Source organism: Patagioenas fasciata, chromosome 2 (genome assembly GCF_037038585.1).
Source record: "Patagioenas fasciata isolate bPatFas1 chromosome 2, bPatFas1.hap1, whole genome shotgun sequence".
Classification (NCBI taxonomy): domain Eukaryota; kingdom Metazoa; phylum Chordata; class Aves; order Columbiformes; family Columbidae; genus Patagioenas; species Patagioenas fasciata.
The window spans coordinates 169,663,681-169,681,030 of record NC_092521.1 but is presented as its reverse complement, the minus strand read 5'-3'; the positions used below and the strand labels follow the sequence as shown (position 1 = coordinate 169,681,030).

At 67.3% G+C, this 17,350-nt stretch overlaps 1 protein-coding gene across 2 annotated transcripts in view; it reads right to left on the bottom strand.

Annotated features, from left to right (window-relative positions):
• Window positions 1–17,350, bottom strand: part of AGAP3 (ArfGAP with GTPase domain, ankyrin repeat and PH domain 3) — a 149,542-nt gene continuing 132,192 nt past the window's right edge. For both annotated transcript variants that reach the window (XM_065831359.2, XM_065831358.2), the window contains exons 14-18: window positions 3,950–4,104; window positions 3,378–3,468; window positions 2,860–3,082; window positions 1,533–1,788; window positions 1–1,241 (exon numbers count right to left, since the gene is read on the bottom strand). In XM_065831359.2, the coding sequence (XP_065687431.1) occupies window positions 1,014–1,241; window positions 1,533–1,788; window positions 2,860–3,082; window positions 3,378–3,468; window positions 3,950–4,104 (953 nt within the window). In that variant the 3' untranslated portion in view covers window positions 1–1,013. The remainder of the gene's footprint in view (window positions 1,242–1,532; window positions 1,789–2,859; window positions 3,083–3,377; window positions 3,469–3,949; window positions 4,105–17,350) is intronic.

Sequence of the window (17,350 nt, the reverse complement as noted above, 5' to 3'; positions counted from 1 at the left end):
GCAGAAGGTGGGTTGCTTTATTGGCCTTTATCTCCTTGGCTGCAGGTAACACACACAGGGCAACTCATGGCAAAGAACCAGTATATACAGAGTGTCCATATAAATACTTCCAATGTACATTTTATACACGAGTGACAGAGACATTCCACAGCAGCGCCCAAAGCCTCAGGGTTCCAGCGCTCAGCTGCAGGCTTGGCCCAAAACCCAAGGGAGCCGCTCAGCTCCCCTCTCCTCTCCTCTCCCTCGCTCAGCCGGAGACCAGCCCCGCCTGGGCAGCAGCCGGAGCCAGCGGGGATGCTCTGGTGGAGACACTGTGTATGGCTTTGGGGCTTGAACCTGGAAGGACAGTGACTCTACAGACAGACAGACACAGCTGGGGGTCCCTGGGTGACCATCCTCTTCCCCTCTAGGTCACCAGGGAGGCTGGAGGGGCCTTTGTCCAGGGGCTGCGTGGGACAAAAGCTCCCTGTGCATCAGTGTTGGGGAGCGGTAGCCACAGCAGGTCCCTCCCTGCACTGGCCAGAAGCAGAGGGGAGCACGGGGGGGGAATGCACCTCCCTGCAGCGGGGCTGGGCCGGGGGAGGCCGGGAGGGAAGGGCCCAACCTGCCCTGGCCGGGGGGCGGGTGCAGCCACCGCCCTCCCCAGTACCAGCTGTGCAGGGAGGGCCGCAGCCCGGGCTGCCTCAGCCCCTCCGTTACCTACACGTGTGCTGGGGGCACAGAGGAACCGCCTCTCCTCCCCCGTACCGGCCACGGGGACGGGGTGGGCTGGAGCCCCTGTCCCCGGGACTGCGGGAGCCACTCCACAAGCACAGCTCCCGCAGCCGGTGGGGAGAGCCCGCGGGCACCGGTGCGGGGAGCAGATGGTCCCAGGCCTCCCCCAGCCAGAACAGGGGTCCCGGGGGGGTGAGCGCAGCGGGTGCCCCGGCCGTGCTGCTCTCAGACCCGCTCCCACAGCCCCGGTCCCCTGGCCGGGCTGGCCGGGGCTGGGCTGAGCGCAGGGCGCGGAGGAGCTAGACAGCGCTGGGGCTGGAGCCCGGCTCGGCCGGCACCGCGGCGCAGGCGTTGTTGTTGGCGTTGGTGTTGCGGCGGGGCAGGCTGGGGGTCAGCGCGGCGCCGGCGCTGTCGCTGGGGCAGCCGTGCTGCAGCAGGATGTCGATGCACTCCTGGCTGCCGGCTCGCCGGGCGTAGGCCAGCGGGGTCAGGCCCCGAGCGTCGCGGCTCTTCACGTCCACCCCGTACTGCGCAGGAGAGAGAGCAGCCGGTCAGCAGCGCCGGGCGCCATGGGGCCACGGGCACAGGGCTGGTGTGGCAAGAGCCGCGGCAGAGGCAGAGCAGCTCCGTGGCACGGGGGCGGGCAGGGACAGGGAGATGGGAGGGTGGGCAGGGCAGGACCAGTGGGCGTGCAGGGAAACCCGTGGGAGGGGGACGTACAAACGGGTGTCCCAGGACCTGGGGTGGGGTGCTGCAGTGGGGAAGCGCCCGGACAGGACCAGAAGCGCCGCGGTGGAGGCTGTGGGGTTCCATCTTACCCAGATGAGCAGCTGTGTGAAGACGACGTTGGCCATGGCGCAGGACAGATGCAGAGCTGTGCGCCCATCTCCATCCCCGTAGGTCTCATTCACCTCCTCCTTGGTGCCGTGGGCCAGGAGCGTCACCACGAGGCGCAGGTCATCCTCCACCACGGCCCGCAGCAGCTGCTGCCCCAGCGGGATGTCCGACTGCGGCAGCGGCGCCAGGAACAGCTTCTGCTCGTACTTGGCCCGGATCCAGCGCTCCTTCTCCTCCCTGCAGATGGGACACTGCCACCGTCACAGGTGGGCCAACCCGCCTGGGCTCCACGTACAGAGGGACATGAACAGCACGGCCACCCTGACCACCCGCTGTGTTAGCAGGCAGCGTTTGTCACACACCGGCACAGCCCCGGCTGCAGACATCTGCCCCTTGTGCCCACGGCTGTCACCAGAGCTCTGTCACCAGGGCTCTGTCACCTGCTCCAGACACACGCCCAACACACACTTGTCTCACGGCACCTCCTTGGAGCCCCCTGTGCACACAATGTGCTCGCGTCCACACATGCAGAGCAGCAGTGTCCCACGCCTGTCACTGTGCAAAGGGACACCTGCACCTCCGTGCTAGTGGCCCCACACACTGTCCTGCGTGCCCGCTACCTGGCAGCACAGGGACCGGCTCTGTCCCGCGCTCGTGTGTGGGCCGTGGCCAGCGGCAAGAAAAGGTTGGCGGCTGCAGGCGACAGCGGTGCCAGGGGAGGCACGTTATCGCGGCTGCCGTCTCGCCTGGCGCAAACAAAGGCTGCGGCAGCGTCCGTCCCGCCTGGGGCTGCGGGGCCGGGCGGATCGATGTGTGCCGTGCCGCCGCTATCTGCTGCCATTCTATCCATCTGCATCTGGCGGGCGGCCATCAATGCCCCGCGCGGAGCATGCTCACTGCCGCCGCCCCCTGACCTGCTCTTATCCGTTGATAAGCTGCAGAATGGGCTCTTGTTGGGATGAGTGACAGGAGAGTCACTCCGATAGGGACAGACAAGGGCCTGAAAAGGACGCACCCTTGAGACCCGCAGGACGCTGCCAAGCCATCTCTGTTAACCCCTTCTGCTGTGCAGCAGCCCTGGCTCCAGCAGTGACCGCACAGCCGTGGCCACCAGGAAGGCTCGCTGGCCCATGGGGCGGTGGGAGAGACCTCTGGAGCCCCACGGGCGGGCAGGACCGCACACCGCAGCACATCCAGGGCTCCTGCCCATCTCCGTGTGACCGGACACTGCTCCCAGCCTCCTGTGGTGCCCTCGAGCCCCACAGCGTGGTTGTCTGAGAAGCGTCTGCAGTTCCCCGTCCTCCTTACCGACCGCTCTCTGGGGTGGGCTTGGCGTAGCCTTCCACGGCTCCTTCCCAGACGGCGTTGGCCAGGGCGTTGCCAATGGCCGTCATGACCATGAGCAGCTCGCTCGGCCAGTCGTCCAGGTCCAGGGAGCGCACGCGGGACAGGTGGGTGCCCAGGTTGCGATGGATCCCGGAGCACTCGATGCACATGAGGGAACCCAGGTTCAGACTCGCCCAGTCTGGATCTGCGGGCAGCAAGATCGAAGGGGGAGAGTTAACCCCAGGACGGACCCAGCAGCCCGGCTCCCGTGATCCAGGAGGCCACATCCGCAGACACCTGCCCCGCAGGTGCCCCCAGGCCCAGCAGCACAGGGAGCTGGTCCGTGTGGGGCCATGGACCAGAGCGGCTGGCGGGTCAGTCCTGGCCCCGAAGAACAGGTCCAGTTTAGGAGGGGATGAGAGCCCCACAGAGGAGGCTCCTGGGGGTAGGAGAAGCAGTGGCTGGGGAGGGGTCCCCCCTCCCGGCGCAGCGTTTCTTACTGGGAGCATCGCAGTCCACGCAGAAGCTGTTCCCCCGCGCGGTGCGGACGGCCTGCATGGCCTGCGCGTCGCTCTGGCTGCCCAGTCGAGCCTGAACAAAAATGCACGGGAACCCTGTTTACTCAAGGCCAACTGGCCCACCACGTGTCCTCAGAAGCCCATCGGGGCCCCCCCGGCACCCCACTCCATCGGGCACCCCGCAGCCCCTGCTGCAGGAGGGGTGTCCGGCACGGGGCCAGAGAACAGGGCACAGGGGCCGCTGATCCGCAGCTGGAGGGTGCGAAAAGGCAGAGCTGCCCAAGGAGGGAGTGGACAGGGCAGGACGCAGCTCTGGGGGATGCAGAGAGCTCTGGGGGCCGCAGCCAGGCCGGGGAGGGGACAGGGAGCTCCGAGAGGTGACGGGAAACCCGGGGTGAGCAGCACAGTCCCCGGGATGGGATTAAAACTGCTGGGAGCAGAGGGATCAGGACGGGATCCAGCCCAGACAGAGGGAAGCCCAGGACAGGGATGGACACAGCAAAGCAGATGCCAGCGAGGAAGGAACAAAGCAGAACTCAGTCAAAGCCTCTTACCTTGTTTTTGCTGCTCTCACAGCCCTGCAGGCTGGCCAGGATCTGGCTCTCGATAGCCTGGACCCAAAGTTCTCGCTCCTCTGACGTTGAGGCCTCAAAGAGCCATGTCTGACCCGTCAGGGACACGATAATGAACTCAAACGGTTCATCTGGCTCTGGAAAAGAGAGGTGTGCCATGGCGTGGCTGAGCGGAGGGGATCCCGGCCGAGAAAGCCGGGAAGCTGCAGCACCGCAGCGCTGGGAGCTGCCAGGGCCCCGCTCCGCACAGCCCAACGGCCCGCCCTGGGACAGCTGCTGACCCCGAGCAGGGAAACCAGCTCCTCTGCAGAGCCGGTGCCCCCAAACAGCCCATCACACTGACCCCTGAGCAGTGGAACCAGCTCCTCTGCAGAGCCGGTGCCCCCAAACACCCCATCACACTGACCCCTGAGCAGTGGAACCAGCTCCTCTGCAGAGCCGGTGCCCCCAAACAGCCCATCACACCAACCCCTGAGCAGTGGAACCAGCTCCTCTGCAGAGCCGGCACCCCCAAACACCCCATCACACCGACCCCTGAGCAGTGGAACCAGCTCCTCTGCAGAGCCAGCACCCCCAAACAGCCCATCACACCGACCCCTGAGCAGTGGAACCAGCTCCTCTGCAGAGCCGGTGCCCCCAAACACCCCATCACACCAACCCCTGAGCAGTGGAACCAGCTCCTCTGCAGAACCGGCACCCCCAAACAGCCCATCACACCGACCCCTGAGCAGTGGAACCAGCTCCTCTGCAGAGCCGGTGCCCCCAAACAGCCCATCACACCAACCCCTGAGCAGTGGAACCAGCTCCTCTGCAGAGCTGGCGCCCCCACACACCCCATCACACCAACCCCTGAGCAGTGGAACCAGCTCCTCTGCAGAGCCGGTGCCCCCAAACAGCCCATCACACCAACCCCTGAGCAGTGGAACCAGCTCCTCTGCAGAGCCGGTGCCCCCACACACCCCATCACACCAACCCCTGAGCAGTGGAACCAGCTCCTCTGCAGAGCCAGTGCCCCCAAACAGCCCATCACACCAACCCCTGAGCAGTGGAACCAGCTCCTCTGCAGAGCCAGTGCCCCCAAACAGCCCATCACACCAACCCCTGAGCAGTGGAACCAGCTCCTCTGCAGAGCTGGCGCCCCCACACACCCCATCACACTGACCCCTGAGCAGTGGAACCAGCTCCTCTGCAGAGCCAACACCCCCAAACACCCCATCACACCCCGAGGGCCCACAGAGCGGGACGGAGCCCCGCACACTGAACCGGGACGCACGGAAGGGCTGTGTGAGGGCTCAATGGCAGCTCCTCGCAGTCCGAGCAGGGGGAAGGGGCCACGGCCACGAGGAGCAGGATCCGCCCGGGGAGCTCTGCGGACACACAGGACGGCACAGCCGCGGTTTTCTTATAAACACTAAGTCACGAGGACATGGGCAGCAGTCATGGAGAGGCAGCAGTGACGCCATTCTCGGCTCTGGCACCTCTCGGTGCCCTGCTGGATGTGCCGTCTCTGGCTCCCAGACTCGGGCGGCTGGTGGCCACAGGGGTCCCTGAACTGGCCAAGCGGAGCAGAGCGCCAGGGAGGGCAGGGCTGGGTGCTCCAGCACCAGCACCTGTGCCCCAAAGCAACCCCACCAGATACGGCCTCTGTGTTCATGCACTTCTGTGGTTGTGAAACACCTGGGGACAAGTTCCCGACTTTCTGTCTTGAGGGAAGGTATTTTGGGTGAGGTGCGAGGGTTGCTGAGGCTGCCAGGCACTCAGGCTGGGTGCGAACGGCAGCGTCAGCATTCCCAGCAGTGCAGGCTGCTGCTGGGTGTCAGCCCTGGCGCCGTGTGCGGGGGCAAACCAGCAGCAGGGATGGCCCAAACAACCAAGAGCCTGCTGAAAAGCAAGGCTTAAAACATGGTGTCCCACTCTGGCTGCCACTCTGCTGCTGTGACGCTCGCGGTTGGGCTGTGGGACCAGGCTGTGCCGGGCTGTGCCAGGGTGCCAAGGGCTGTGTTGTGCTGCCATGGGCTGTGCTGTGCTGCCATGGGCTGTGCCAGGGTGCCAAGGGCTGTGTTGTGCTGCCATGGGCTGTGCCGGGCTGTGCTGTGCTGCCAAGGGCTGTGCTGTGCTGCCATGGGCTGTGCCAGGGTGCCATGGGCTGTGCTGTGCTGCCATGGGCTGTGCCGGGCTGTGCTGCCATGGGCTGTGCTGGACTGTACCAGGGTGTGCTGTATTGCCATGGGCTGTGCTGTATTGCCATGGGCTGTGCTGTACTGCCATGGGCTGTGCTGTACTGCCATGGGCTGTGCCGGGCTGTGCTGTACTGCCATGGGCTGTGCTGTATTGCCATGGGCTGTGCTGGGCTGTGCTGTACTGCCATGGGCTGTGCTGGGGTGCCATGGGCTGTGCCGGGCTGTGCTGTACTGCCATGGGCTGTGCTGGGGTGCCATGGGCTGTGCCGGGCTGTGCTGTACTGCCATGGGCTGTGCTGTACTGCCATGGGCTGTGCCGGGGTGCCATGGGCTGTGCTGGGGTGCCATGGGCTGTGCCGGGCTGCCGTGGGCCGTGCCGGGCCGGCGCACAGGTCGCACGTCTGCCCTGCCTCTGCTCCGCACCCAAGCACCAGCACTTACCTTTTATTGCCAACTTCAGTAGTTAGTGCAGTAAATGACTTAACTAAGCGGGGCCTGAATGGAATGACTAATAAACGTTATGTCACAGCACACGCTTCAGCTCATAGCAAAATGATTTGTAATTACCTAATTAGCGTTATGCAAATAACACCCTCATCTCCATAATGTGCCTTCCCAGCTCTCTATTAAAAGCAGGGAGTCAGCGGCGCAGCTCCAGAGGCACCGGGAGGCCGCGCTGGCCCAGCCTGGCAGGGTCGGTGCCTGCGGGCGGACACAGAGGAGAGCGGGGGCGCCTCTGCCCCCTCCTCCGGCCCCTGTCCCCTCCTCTGCCCAAACCCCCGAAGGCTGAGCCCGAGAGCCTCGGTGTGGGAAAGCAGCAGGAGGGCAGCGAGTGGGGAACCGCCGAGGCCGCAGCACCCAGCGGGGACAAGGAACGGGTGCAGGGGCCACCAGCAGGTCCCACAGCCACCCTCAGCAGCCCCTGGCACCGACTGAGCGGGGCTGTGTCCACACACACAACGTGTGCAGGCACGGGGAGTCTGTGCGGGACGGCAGCCCTGGTGCGGGGCGACACCGCACGCCACGGCCCTTCCCCTCCCCACGCGCTCCTCCAGACCCTCGCTGCCCCCACAGGCACCAGCACCCACATGTGCCAGTACTGGCCACGGCACCCGGCTCTCCCATCACTCACAGCTGCCTGGTCCAGACAACTGAGGGCAAAGCGCCACTCCCTCAGCTGTGCCGCGCTGGAGCCTCACGCTGCTCACCAGGCTCACAGTCTCGCGCTCCACGGGCCTTAAAAGCGTGCGCGACGTGGGGCTGGAAAGACGCGGGCTCTTCGCTGAGAGCCCTCCACGGTGTGTCCCGCACAGACCCCGGCAGCAGCCAGGGCCTGGAGACCATCAGCGCTGATGAACCGGGCTGGGGCAGGAACGCACGCCGGGTCTGCACACCAGCAGAGCCTTGGGACGATGGAACGACCCCGGCACCAAGGGGTCTCAGCTGAAGTGCCAAACGACCTGCCTTTCCCACACAGGAAGGGGAGGCTGTTTCACTCATTTCACCCTAGAATCACCTGGGAGTCTTCCTCTGGGGAAAGGCATCTGCAATGGCCTTTCTCCTGCCGGGAGCGAGAAACCCCGGGGCGGCGCAGGGCGAGGCTGCGGTGCTGGCAGTCGCTGCCGGGCTCGTCCCCGCTCTGTGACGCCTGCCTGAGCGGGACACCACGCTTGCCCAGCACCTGGCCCCTTCCTGCAGCCCCCAGCACAGAAGGGACACCACAGTCCCTGCTCCTGCAGAGAACCCGCCCCCTCCTACGGAAACTGTCGTGGAGGCTCCAGAGACACCGAATGCCAGCTCAAAACCGGAGTCTTGGAAAACACAGAGCTGGTAACTTCTGAATACTGGGAGGAGAAATAAGCAGGTAACGGACAGGCTGACAGCCACTGCCTCCTCGGCAGTGACATCCCCGGTGACGCCGGCATGCCCGGGGCACGGGCAGGGAGCACCCAGGCCACGCGGGAACCGCCGCCCAGCGCTCGGCTGGTCCCCCAGCCCCACTCAGCCGGTCCCCCAGCCCCGCTCAGCCGCAGCTGCCCCAGGGCCAGCAGCTGCCCCACAGCCCCACCTGGGACCGGGACCTGCAGCCGGGGACCCGAGGGCTCCAGCTGTTCTGGGAGACAGCTCCTGCTGCCCTGCGGGAAGCGACACGGCGCGGGGACCAGGACAGACTGGTGCCCAGGGACCAGCAGGAGCTGCCGGGAAGGACAGGGTGACATTTCTTGCATTTCTTCCTGGGGGCAGTGCCTGCGTGGGTGCCTGAGGGAGCGTCTGCAGGTCTCAGACCCGGGATCAGGCCACACTGTTGGAGCAGCGATCAACAAAGTCACTCCCAGGACACCCCGACTTATCAGAATGGGCCTTATTCTCCTTCAATCTGTCCCATTCTTGGTCTGAGCCGCCTGTGGCTGCTGTGAGCGCGGTGCAGAGCCCAAGCCCTGCGCTGGCTGGTGCACGTCAAGCTACTGAGCCACCACGGACACAGCAACCAGCAGGTCGGTGCCGTCCCCAGGACGCGGTGAGGGACCCTCCATGGGCCCGCACGGCTCCACCACCCCGTTCCCTCCTCTCGCTGGCTCGGTGCCCGCCCAGCACACACTCACAGGGACCTGTGCCCAAAGCTCGGCCTCCAGCAGAGCCAGACCCCGCACCAGCTGCCCCAGGCCCCCAGCGGGCTCGCTCTGCTCCAGCACAGCACCACTGCCGCCGCTGCTGCGTGCGTGGGGACGCTGCTGTCCCCATCCTCTGCTCAGGGCGCAGGGGAGGGACGGACGGCTCCCGACCACGGGCAAGCAGTGAGATCCCTGGGGCCCCAGCCACACTCAGACAGACCTTCCCCCCACATCGCGGGACACCCCGGAGCCCACGCTGCCCGGTCCAGCCCGGCAGAGCCCCGGTCAGAGCAGAGCCCCAGTGCCGGCCGCGGGACCACCGTCCCCTTCCTCCTTTGTGCCTCACGGATTCCAGCCTCCCTTGGAACAAAGGGCCTGTTGCTCTCAGCAGCGCCCGGGAAGAGCGAACAAAGGCCGGCAGCTTTTCTGCCACACTAAGGCCTCTTTCACAAGCAAACCCAGCACCTCTCCTCCCTTGCAGCCCGGCAGGGCGGCCGTGCAGGGGATGGGGAGCTGTGGGATCGCACCCTTGGCTGTGCACACAGGGCTTGGCAGAGCTGGGCGGGCACGAGGACTCAGAGCAGCTTCAAACGGTGTCCAGACCCCGCTTCTCGGAGAGCCTGGGGCAACTGCCTGAGCTCCATGGTGGGTCCGTGCAAGCCGAATCAGACTCGAGCCACAGCTTCAGGGAAAGCCTGGGGCTTTCTCAGATTCCCTGGGCAGACGCAGAGTGTCTGGCGTGGCACGGGCATTTGCGGCCAGGCGAGCAGGCGGCACAGAGCAGCTGACCCGCGCGGAGGGGCTGCGGTGCCTGTGCGGACGGAGCTGGCAGAGCGCCCGTCCCTGCCCGCACCGGGCACAGCCCCATCCCGGGGCCCAGAACAGCCCGGCGCCCGGCAGCTCTGGCCGGGCAGGGCCGAGGGCCAGCGGAGGCCGCTCCGGCAGGACTGGAGCCCGTTCCGGCTCCTCGGGGCACAGGGGCTGTCCCAGGCCCATCTCCCCGGCTCCGCAGCCACCGGCAGGCGTGCTGGTGGGAGTCCATTACGCCAGCTCCATTAGAATTAGTGGGCAGTGGAAACGAACATGCTTGTCTCGCTCTCTCTTGATGATTTTTTGATGATGTTTTAAAGACTGAGCTCCGTGAAGAGCAGCTGAGCAGAGTTTGGTGCGAGCCGGCTGTGCTAATGGGCGTTAACCCCGTGACCCAGCTCCAACACCGCCCCGCGATGAGAGCTCCAAAGGAGAGCAGAATCAGCGAGGGCAGCGCGGAGCGGCCGGGCGGGCGGCACCCAGACCCGGCCGGCAGCCGAGGCACCGCCCGAGTGGGTGCGAGGGCTCCCGCGGCCACCGACCGCCCCCCGAGCCACCCTCCCCCTGCTGCGCTGGAGGGGCCACCAGCAGCCCCGGAGACAGCCCCGGAGGACACAGGTGCTCAGGACCAGCAGATGAGCACCACGGGACTGGGAAGAAACGGGGACACTGGGATCCTGCGTGTCCTGGCAGGAACCGGCACAGGGCGAGGGGAGGGGGGGAAGGGGAGGCCTGACCGAGCAGCCCAGTGGGGACAGAGCTCCGCCGCCCAGAGGTGGCCGCAGCCAGACGCCCAGCAGAGTGGCGAGGGTGTCAGTGTCCCCTGCGGAGGCGAGAGGGGACGCTGGGGTGGAGGAGCACGGGGAGGACGGGCAGCAGCAGCGTCCCAGGAGCGCTGTCCCTGCGGCTCGCGCCAGCACCTTCCCCCTGCTCCAGCGCGAGGGAGCACAGCTTGGAGCAGAACTGGGACGCCTGAGTGGCCAAAAGCACCTCAGGTCCAGGGACCTGTCCTGCTCCGTGAAAGGCTCAGACACCGTGTCACAGCCCACAGAGACCCAGTCACGGGGATCTCGACCCGGAGCCAAGGGCCTGGCACGTCCCACGTCCATCCCACGGACACGCTGCTTCTCCCGGCTGTGGGGGACAGCGCAGGCCGGTGCGTCCTCGGGGAGCTGCAGCGGGACAGGACGGCCACACCGCTCACACGCACCCTGTGCCCCCACGGGCTGGGCAGCACCCCCAGCACGAGCTGCAATCCGGGCCGTGCTGCTCCCCTCTCCCTCAGCACCAGGACACAAGGCGGCTCTGGAGGAGGACACAGAAGATGGAGCAGTGCTCCAGTGCGGGGATGTGGCGCGATGCTCCTCGCCCCGCGCGGCAGGGTGGTGGTGCTCCCGGCACCACACAGCGCTGTGGTTCTCCCCACACACCAGGCACTGGACAGAGCTGCCCACACCAGCCCACACGTCGCAGGACAGCGGGTGGACAGGAGGGAGCTCAGCACGGACGGGTGGGAGCGCAGCACAGTGGGCAGGATGGCGCAGACGCTGCCCCGCGCCCGGCAGGCCCAGGACGGGGAGCGGGGCTCCGCCTGCAGAGCTCACAGCAGCCATGCCCCGCTCCGAATCAGACGTCTCCCCTTCCCCCCAGAGCCCAGTCCCACCACACCAGTCTGCCCCATCGCACTGCCCCGCTGGGCTCCCGTCCCTGCTCCCCGCGGCAGACGCGCCCCTGGATGCCCCACCGAGGGGAGGGGGCCAGGGGACACCCCCCGCGTGCGGGTGCAGGGCAGGGAACCGAGGGCTGGTGCTGCCTCTGGAGCGGGGGTGCCCTGGCCCACAGCTCCGCTCCCCCCGCCGAGCCCCAGAGGGGGTCCAGGAGCAGGGCAGCCAGCAGCCCCCAGCCTCGGGACGCTTGTTTGCAAGCTGCCACTGTACCACATCATTACGAGGTGTTTGGGATATCAACAAATTAGCAGGCGTCTGGGAAGAGAAGGATGCAGCACCATTCGTAAATGTCAGCTCGCTGCCTCCTCATTTTGCAGATCATTAAACCCAATATTCCTAACCTGTATTAGTGCAACGGGGACAGGCCCCCTCCGCAGCGACACGCCGCCAGGAGAGCTGCAGCAAGAACGCTGCTCTGGAGACCTCACAGAGCCTTCTGTCCCCGTGTCCCCTGTTCCCAGAGCGCCCCAAGCTGAGCTGCACGACCCCTCCACCCGCGGGGCCTGCGCTGCCCACAGGGACACGCGGGGCCGGGGCCGGGGCGGGCAGGGCCTGCCGGTGACACCAGCCGAGATGGGCACGGGGGCAGCGCGGAGCACGGCACGGGGCACAACGTCACGCGTGTGACCGTGCACACGGGGGGCAGGGCGGCAAAGGAGCCGAGCCGGCGCGTCAGGAAGGGAAGGCGCTGCTGCGGGACGCACAGGGGGGCTGCGATGTACAGAGGGGTCACCAAGAGGGACCAGAGTGTCACTTCTTGGGCAGGGGCAGATGCCACACGGGGTGCTGTGTGTGCAGCGGGGCTGGGAAGCGGCAGAAGGGCCGTGCGGGCAAGCAGGGCTGGGCTGGGGTCCTGCTGCAGGCAGGGAGGGAGCGCACGGGCTGCAAGACACGGGTGGGCACGAGGGGCTCTCAGAGGGGCAGCCCGGAGCTGCACAGGGACCCCAGGAACCACAGCACGAGGCGGGTGTGGAGCCGCGGGGACGGGGCCCAGCCGCGGTGGGGGTGCCGGGGCCCAGCCATGGGGGGGGTGCCGGGGCCCAGCTGCGGTGGGGGTGCCGGGGCTCAGCCATGGGGGGGGTGCCGGGGCCCAGCCGCGGTGGGGGTGCCGGGGCCCAGCCATGGTGGGGGTGCCGGGCCCAGCCGCGGTGGGGGTGCCGGGACCCAGCCATGGGGGGGGTGCCGGGGCACAGCCGCGGTGGGGGTGCCGGGGCACAGCCATGGGGGGGTGCCGGGGCCCAGCTGCGGTGGGGATGCCGGGGCACAGCCATGGGGGGGGTGCCGGGGCACAGCCATGGGGGGGGTGCTGGGGCCAGCCGCGGTGGGGGTGCCGGGGCGCAGGCTGCTCTCTCCCAGCCAGGACGGAGCAGGGAGCTCCCGGGGCCGGTAACGAGCAGGAGGGACTCGTTAGCACTGAATGAAGAGGCTGGCGGAGGGAGCGCCCGGTGACACACGCTGCGTGGGGCAGGCGGGCGCTGAGCAATAGCAGCTGGAATCCCTGGCAATCTGGTAAGCGCGGCTCAGCGCCGCACTCCCAGCTCACCGAGATCGGCCTCCAACAGCCCCTGACAGTTGGCATTAATCACGCACATCGCCCCAACACAACTCTTTACTGGCCATCAATTTCCCGTGGGTTTTAAAACTAAAAAACAAAGACAAAACCGCGTGGTTTGGCCGCCACTGAGAAGCACATTAAGGGGCTGTCAGCTTCTCGCCATGCACCCTGCATCACTCTTTAAGCACATGAGAAGTTCATTATCCCCGGAGCTCTGGCAGCCACGGGGATGCTGGCGCAGGGAGCGTCGTGAAGGTGCTGCTGCCGTCAGCCGTGCCTGGCGGCTCCGGGGACCCCGAACCGGGAGCCAGAGCCCTGGCGGGGAGCAGGAGCGTGCTGGGCAGGATGGGGCACTCCTGCCCGCCACGCTTTGCTGGGCTGTGCTCTCCAGCACGCTGTCCCCATGGCCCCCGCAGGCTGTCCCCATGGTCCCCACAGGCTGTCCCCACAGCCCCCGCAGGCTGACGCTGCAGCCCCACCGCGGTTAGGAGCCCTTCCCGGGGCTGCTGTGACGTCCCCTGACAGTGACACCAGGCCTGCCAGCCGGCGGGTGCTCCCTGACAAGCTGAGCCGCACTCGGGCTTGGTGACATCCCCGGCAGCCCAATCCCACGCTTGCCATAGTTTGCTGATGCTCCCTAGCAGGCTGACACCCGCTCTCTTTAACATGCGACCATGTAAAAAAGCAACAGCTCGTTTGATTTATGATACTTCAGAACAACTAAGATTCAATTGCTCCGCACGTCCCTGGCTCTGATTACCTCCTAAATGAGATAAACTGATGGCAATTTATCCCCAGACCTCACCAACTTTCCCAGGATGCTACCTGAGCCGCTCGCGCCCTGCGCACGTTGGGTGCCCCGGCGGGCCCGGCACGGCCCCGGCTGCCCCGCATCCCCCGGCCCAGAGCGCGGCTGCGCCCGTCCCGGCCAGCGCGGCTGCGGGGTGTCCTGGCCGCAGGCGCTGGGGGTCCCGTCACATCCCCACATGAGCCCATGGGGAGCACAGCAGGTGCTGGTTGTCCTGTGGTCCCCGGGCCGGGGGGCTCCACGGGGACGGCAGCTCTGTCGTGTGTGCGGCCCGGCTCTGCACCACCGTTCCTGCAGCACTGTTCCTGCACCGCCGTTCCTGCACCGCCGTTCCTGCACCGCCGTTCCTGCAGCACCGTTCCTGCAGCGCCATTCCTGCAGCACCGTTCCTGCAGCGCCATTCCTGCAGCGCCGTTCCTGCAGCACCGTTCCTGCACCACCGTTCCTGCAGCACCGTTCCTGCACCACTGTTCCTGCAGCACTGTTCCTGCAGCACCACTCCTGCAGCACCACTCCTGCAGCACCGTTCCTGCACCGCCGTTCCTGCACCGCCGTTCCTGCACCGCCGTTCCTGCAGCACCGTTCCTGCAGCGCCGTTCCTGCAGCGCCGTTCCTGCAGTGCCGTTCCTGCAGCACTGTTCCTGCAGCACTGTTCCTGCAGCACTGTTCCTGCACCACTGTTCCTGCAGCACCGTTCCTGCACCACTGTTCCTGCACCACTGTTCCTGCAGCACTGTTCCTGCAGCACCACTCCTGCAGCACCGTTCCTGCACCGCCGTTCCTGCACCGCCGTTCCTGCAGCACCGTTCCTGCAGCACCGTTCCTGCAGCGCCGTTCCTGCAGCGCCGTTCCTGCAGTGCCGTTCCTGCAGCGCTGTTCCTGCACCACTGTTCCTGCAGCGCTGTTCCTGCACCACTGTTCCTGCAGCACCGTTCCTGCACCACTGTTCCTGCACCACTGTTCCTGCACCACTGTTCCTGCAGCGCTGTTCCTGCACCACTGTTCCTGCACCATTGTTCCTGCACCACCGTTCCTGCACCACTGTTCCTGCAGCACCACTGTTCCTGCAGCACTGTTCCTGCACCACTGTTCCTGCACCACTGTTCCTGCAGCGCTGTTCCTGCACTGCCGTTCCTGCACCGCCGTTCCTGCACCACTGTTCCTGCAGCACTGTTCCTGCACCACTGTTCCTGCACCACTGTTCCTGCACCACTGTTCCTGCAGCATTGTTCCTGCACCACTGTTCCTGCACCACCGTTCCTGCACCACTGTTCCTGCACCACTGTTCCTGCACCGCCATTCCTGCACCGCCATTCCGGTGCCCTCGCCATGTTCACTGCGCAGAGGCAAAAAGCTCAGATTACCCTGCTGTGAAAAAAGCTGCTGTGACTGTTCAAATACGGCTAAAAACAATCCAAAGAAGAATCAGACACACTTACGGACACCAGCCCAGGACACTGCCATCAGTCATGGCCACGATGTGGGCGATGTTCAGCCCCAGGTCCACACGGGGACCGGGCGCTGACGGTTCAGACACCAGGATGGACCCTCATCATCACCCCCAGCTGTAACGCGGCTGCCCCGCAGGACGGACCCGTTGGGCCTCCAGGCGGCGTCACCCCGAGCGCCCGGGACACCGGCAGCCCCCGGCGTCTCCCCGGTCCCGGCGCTGTGCTGGTCCTGGAGGAGCAGTGCCGGCGCTGGGGCAGGGCAGGGACCACACGGGTCACCCAGGGAAGGTGACACAGGCCCCGGGGGGCGTTTTCCTGCTCCCGGTTCTGGTGTCGGAGGCTGTTGGCAGCAGGAGCAGCCACGTGCGAGGTCGGTGCGGTGACAAATGACGTTGGGTAACTGACACTTCACTGGCAAGTGAAGCTCCATGTTGATAAATGCGAAGTAATGCACATGGTAGGAAAAAATTACATTAGTCCAACAGCTGACAGGGCTCTAAATTAACCGTACGAACCCCAGGCGGGGCCCGGGCAGCCCTGCGGCCGGCACAGGAGCCCTGCCTGCCCCCACGCGGCCCAGCACAGGAGCCCTGCCCGCACCCAGCACAGGAGCCCTGCCTGCCCCCACGCGGCCCAGCACAGGAGCCCTGCCCGCACTCAGCACAGGAGCCCTGCCCGCACCCAGCACAGGAGCCCTGCCCGCACCCAGCACAGGAGCCCTGCCCGCACCCAGCACAGGGGCCCTGCCCGCCCCCAGCACAGGAGCCCTGCCCGCCCCCAGCACAGGAACCCTGCCCGCACCCAGCACAGGGGCCCTGCCCGCACCCAGCACAGGAGCCCTGCCCGCACCCAGCACAGGGGCCCTGCCCGCACCCAGCACAGGAGCCCTGCCCGCACCCAGCACAGGAACCCTGCCCGCACCCAGCACAGGAGCCCTGCCCGCACCCAGCACAGGGGCCCTGCCCGCACCCAGCACAGGAGCCCTGCCCGCACCCAGCACAGGAGCCCTGCCCGCACCCAGCACAGGGGCCCTGCCCGCACCCAGCACAGGGCCCTGCCCGCACCCAGCACAGGAGCCCTGCCCGCACCCAGCACAGGAGCCCTGCCTGCACCGAGCACAGGAGCCCTGCCTGCACCCAGCACAGGAGCCCTGCCTGCCCCCACGCAGCCCAGCACAGGAGCCCTGCCCGCACCCAGCACAGGAGCCCTGCCCGCACCCAGCACAGGGGCCCTGCCCGCACCCAGCACAGGAACCCTGCCCGCACCCAGCACAGGAGCCCTGCCCGCACCCAGCACAGGGGCCCTGCCTGCACCCAGCACAGGAGCCCTGCCCGCACCCAGCACAGGGGCCCTGCCCGCACCCAGCACAGGGGCCCTGCCCGCACCCAGCACAGGAGCCCTGCCCGCACCCAGCACAGGGGCCCTGCCCGCACCCAGCACAGGAGCCCTGCCCGCACCCAGCACAGGAGCCCTGCCTGCCCCCACGCGGCTCAGCACAGGAGCCCTGCCCGCACCCAGCACAGGAGCTCTGCCTGCACCCAGCACAGGGGCCCTGCCCGCACCCAGCACAGGGGCCCTGCCCGCACCCAGCACAGGAGCCCTGCCCGCACCCAGCACAGGGGCCCTGCCCGCACCCAGCACGGGAGCCCTGCCCGCACCCAGCACAGGAGCCCTGCCCGCACCCAGCACAGGGGCCCTGCCCGCACCCAGCACAGGAGCCCTGCCTGCACCGAGCACAGGAGCCCTGCCTGCACCCAGCACAGGAGCCCTGCCTGCCCCCACGCAGCCCAGCACAGGAGCCCTGCCCGCACCCAGCACAGGAGCCCTGCCCGCACCCAGCACAGGGGCCCTGCCCGCACCCAGCACAGGAACCCTGCCCGCACCCAGCACAGGAGCCCTGCCCGCACCCAGCACAGGGGCCCTGCCCGCACCCAGCACAGGAGCCCTGCCCGCACCCAGCACAGGAGCCCTGCCCGCACCCAGCACAGGAGCCCTGCCCGCACCCAGCACAGGGGCCCTGCCCGCACCCAGCACAGGAGCCCTGCCCGCACCCAGCACAGGGGCCCTGCCCGCACCCAGCACAGGAGCCCTGCCTGCCCCCACGCGGCTCAGCACAGGAGCCCTGCCCGCACCCAGCACAGGAGCTCTGCCTGCACCCAGCACAGGGGCCCTGCCCGCACCCAGCACAGGGGCCCTGCCCGCACCCAGCACAGGAGCCCTGCCCGCACCCAGCACGGGAG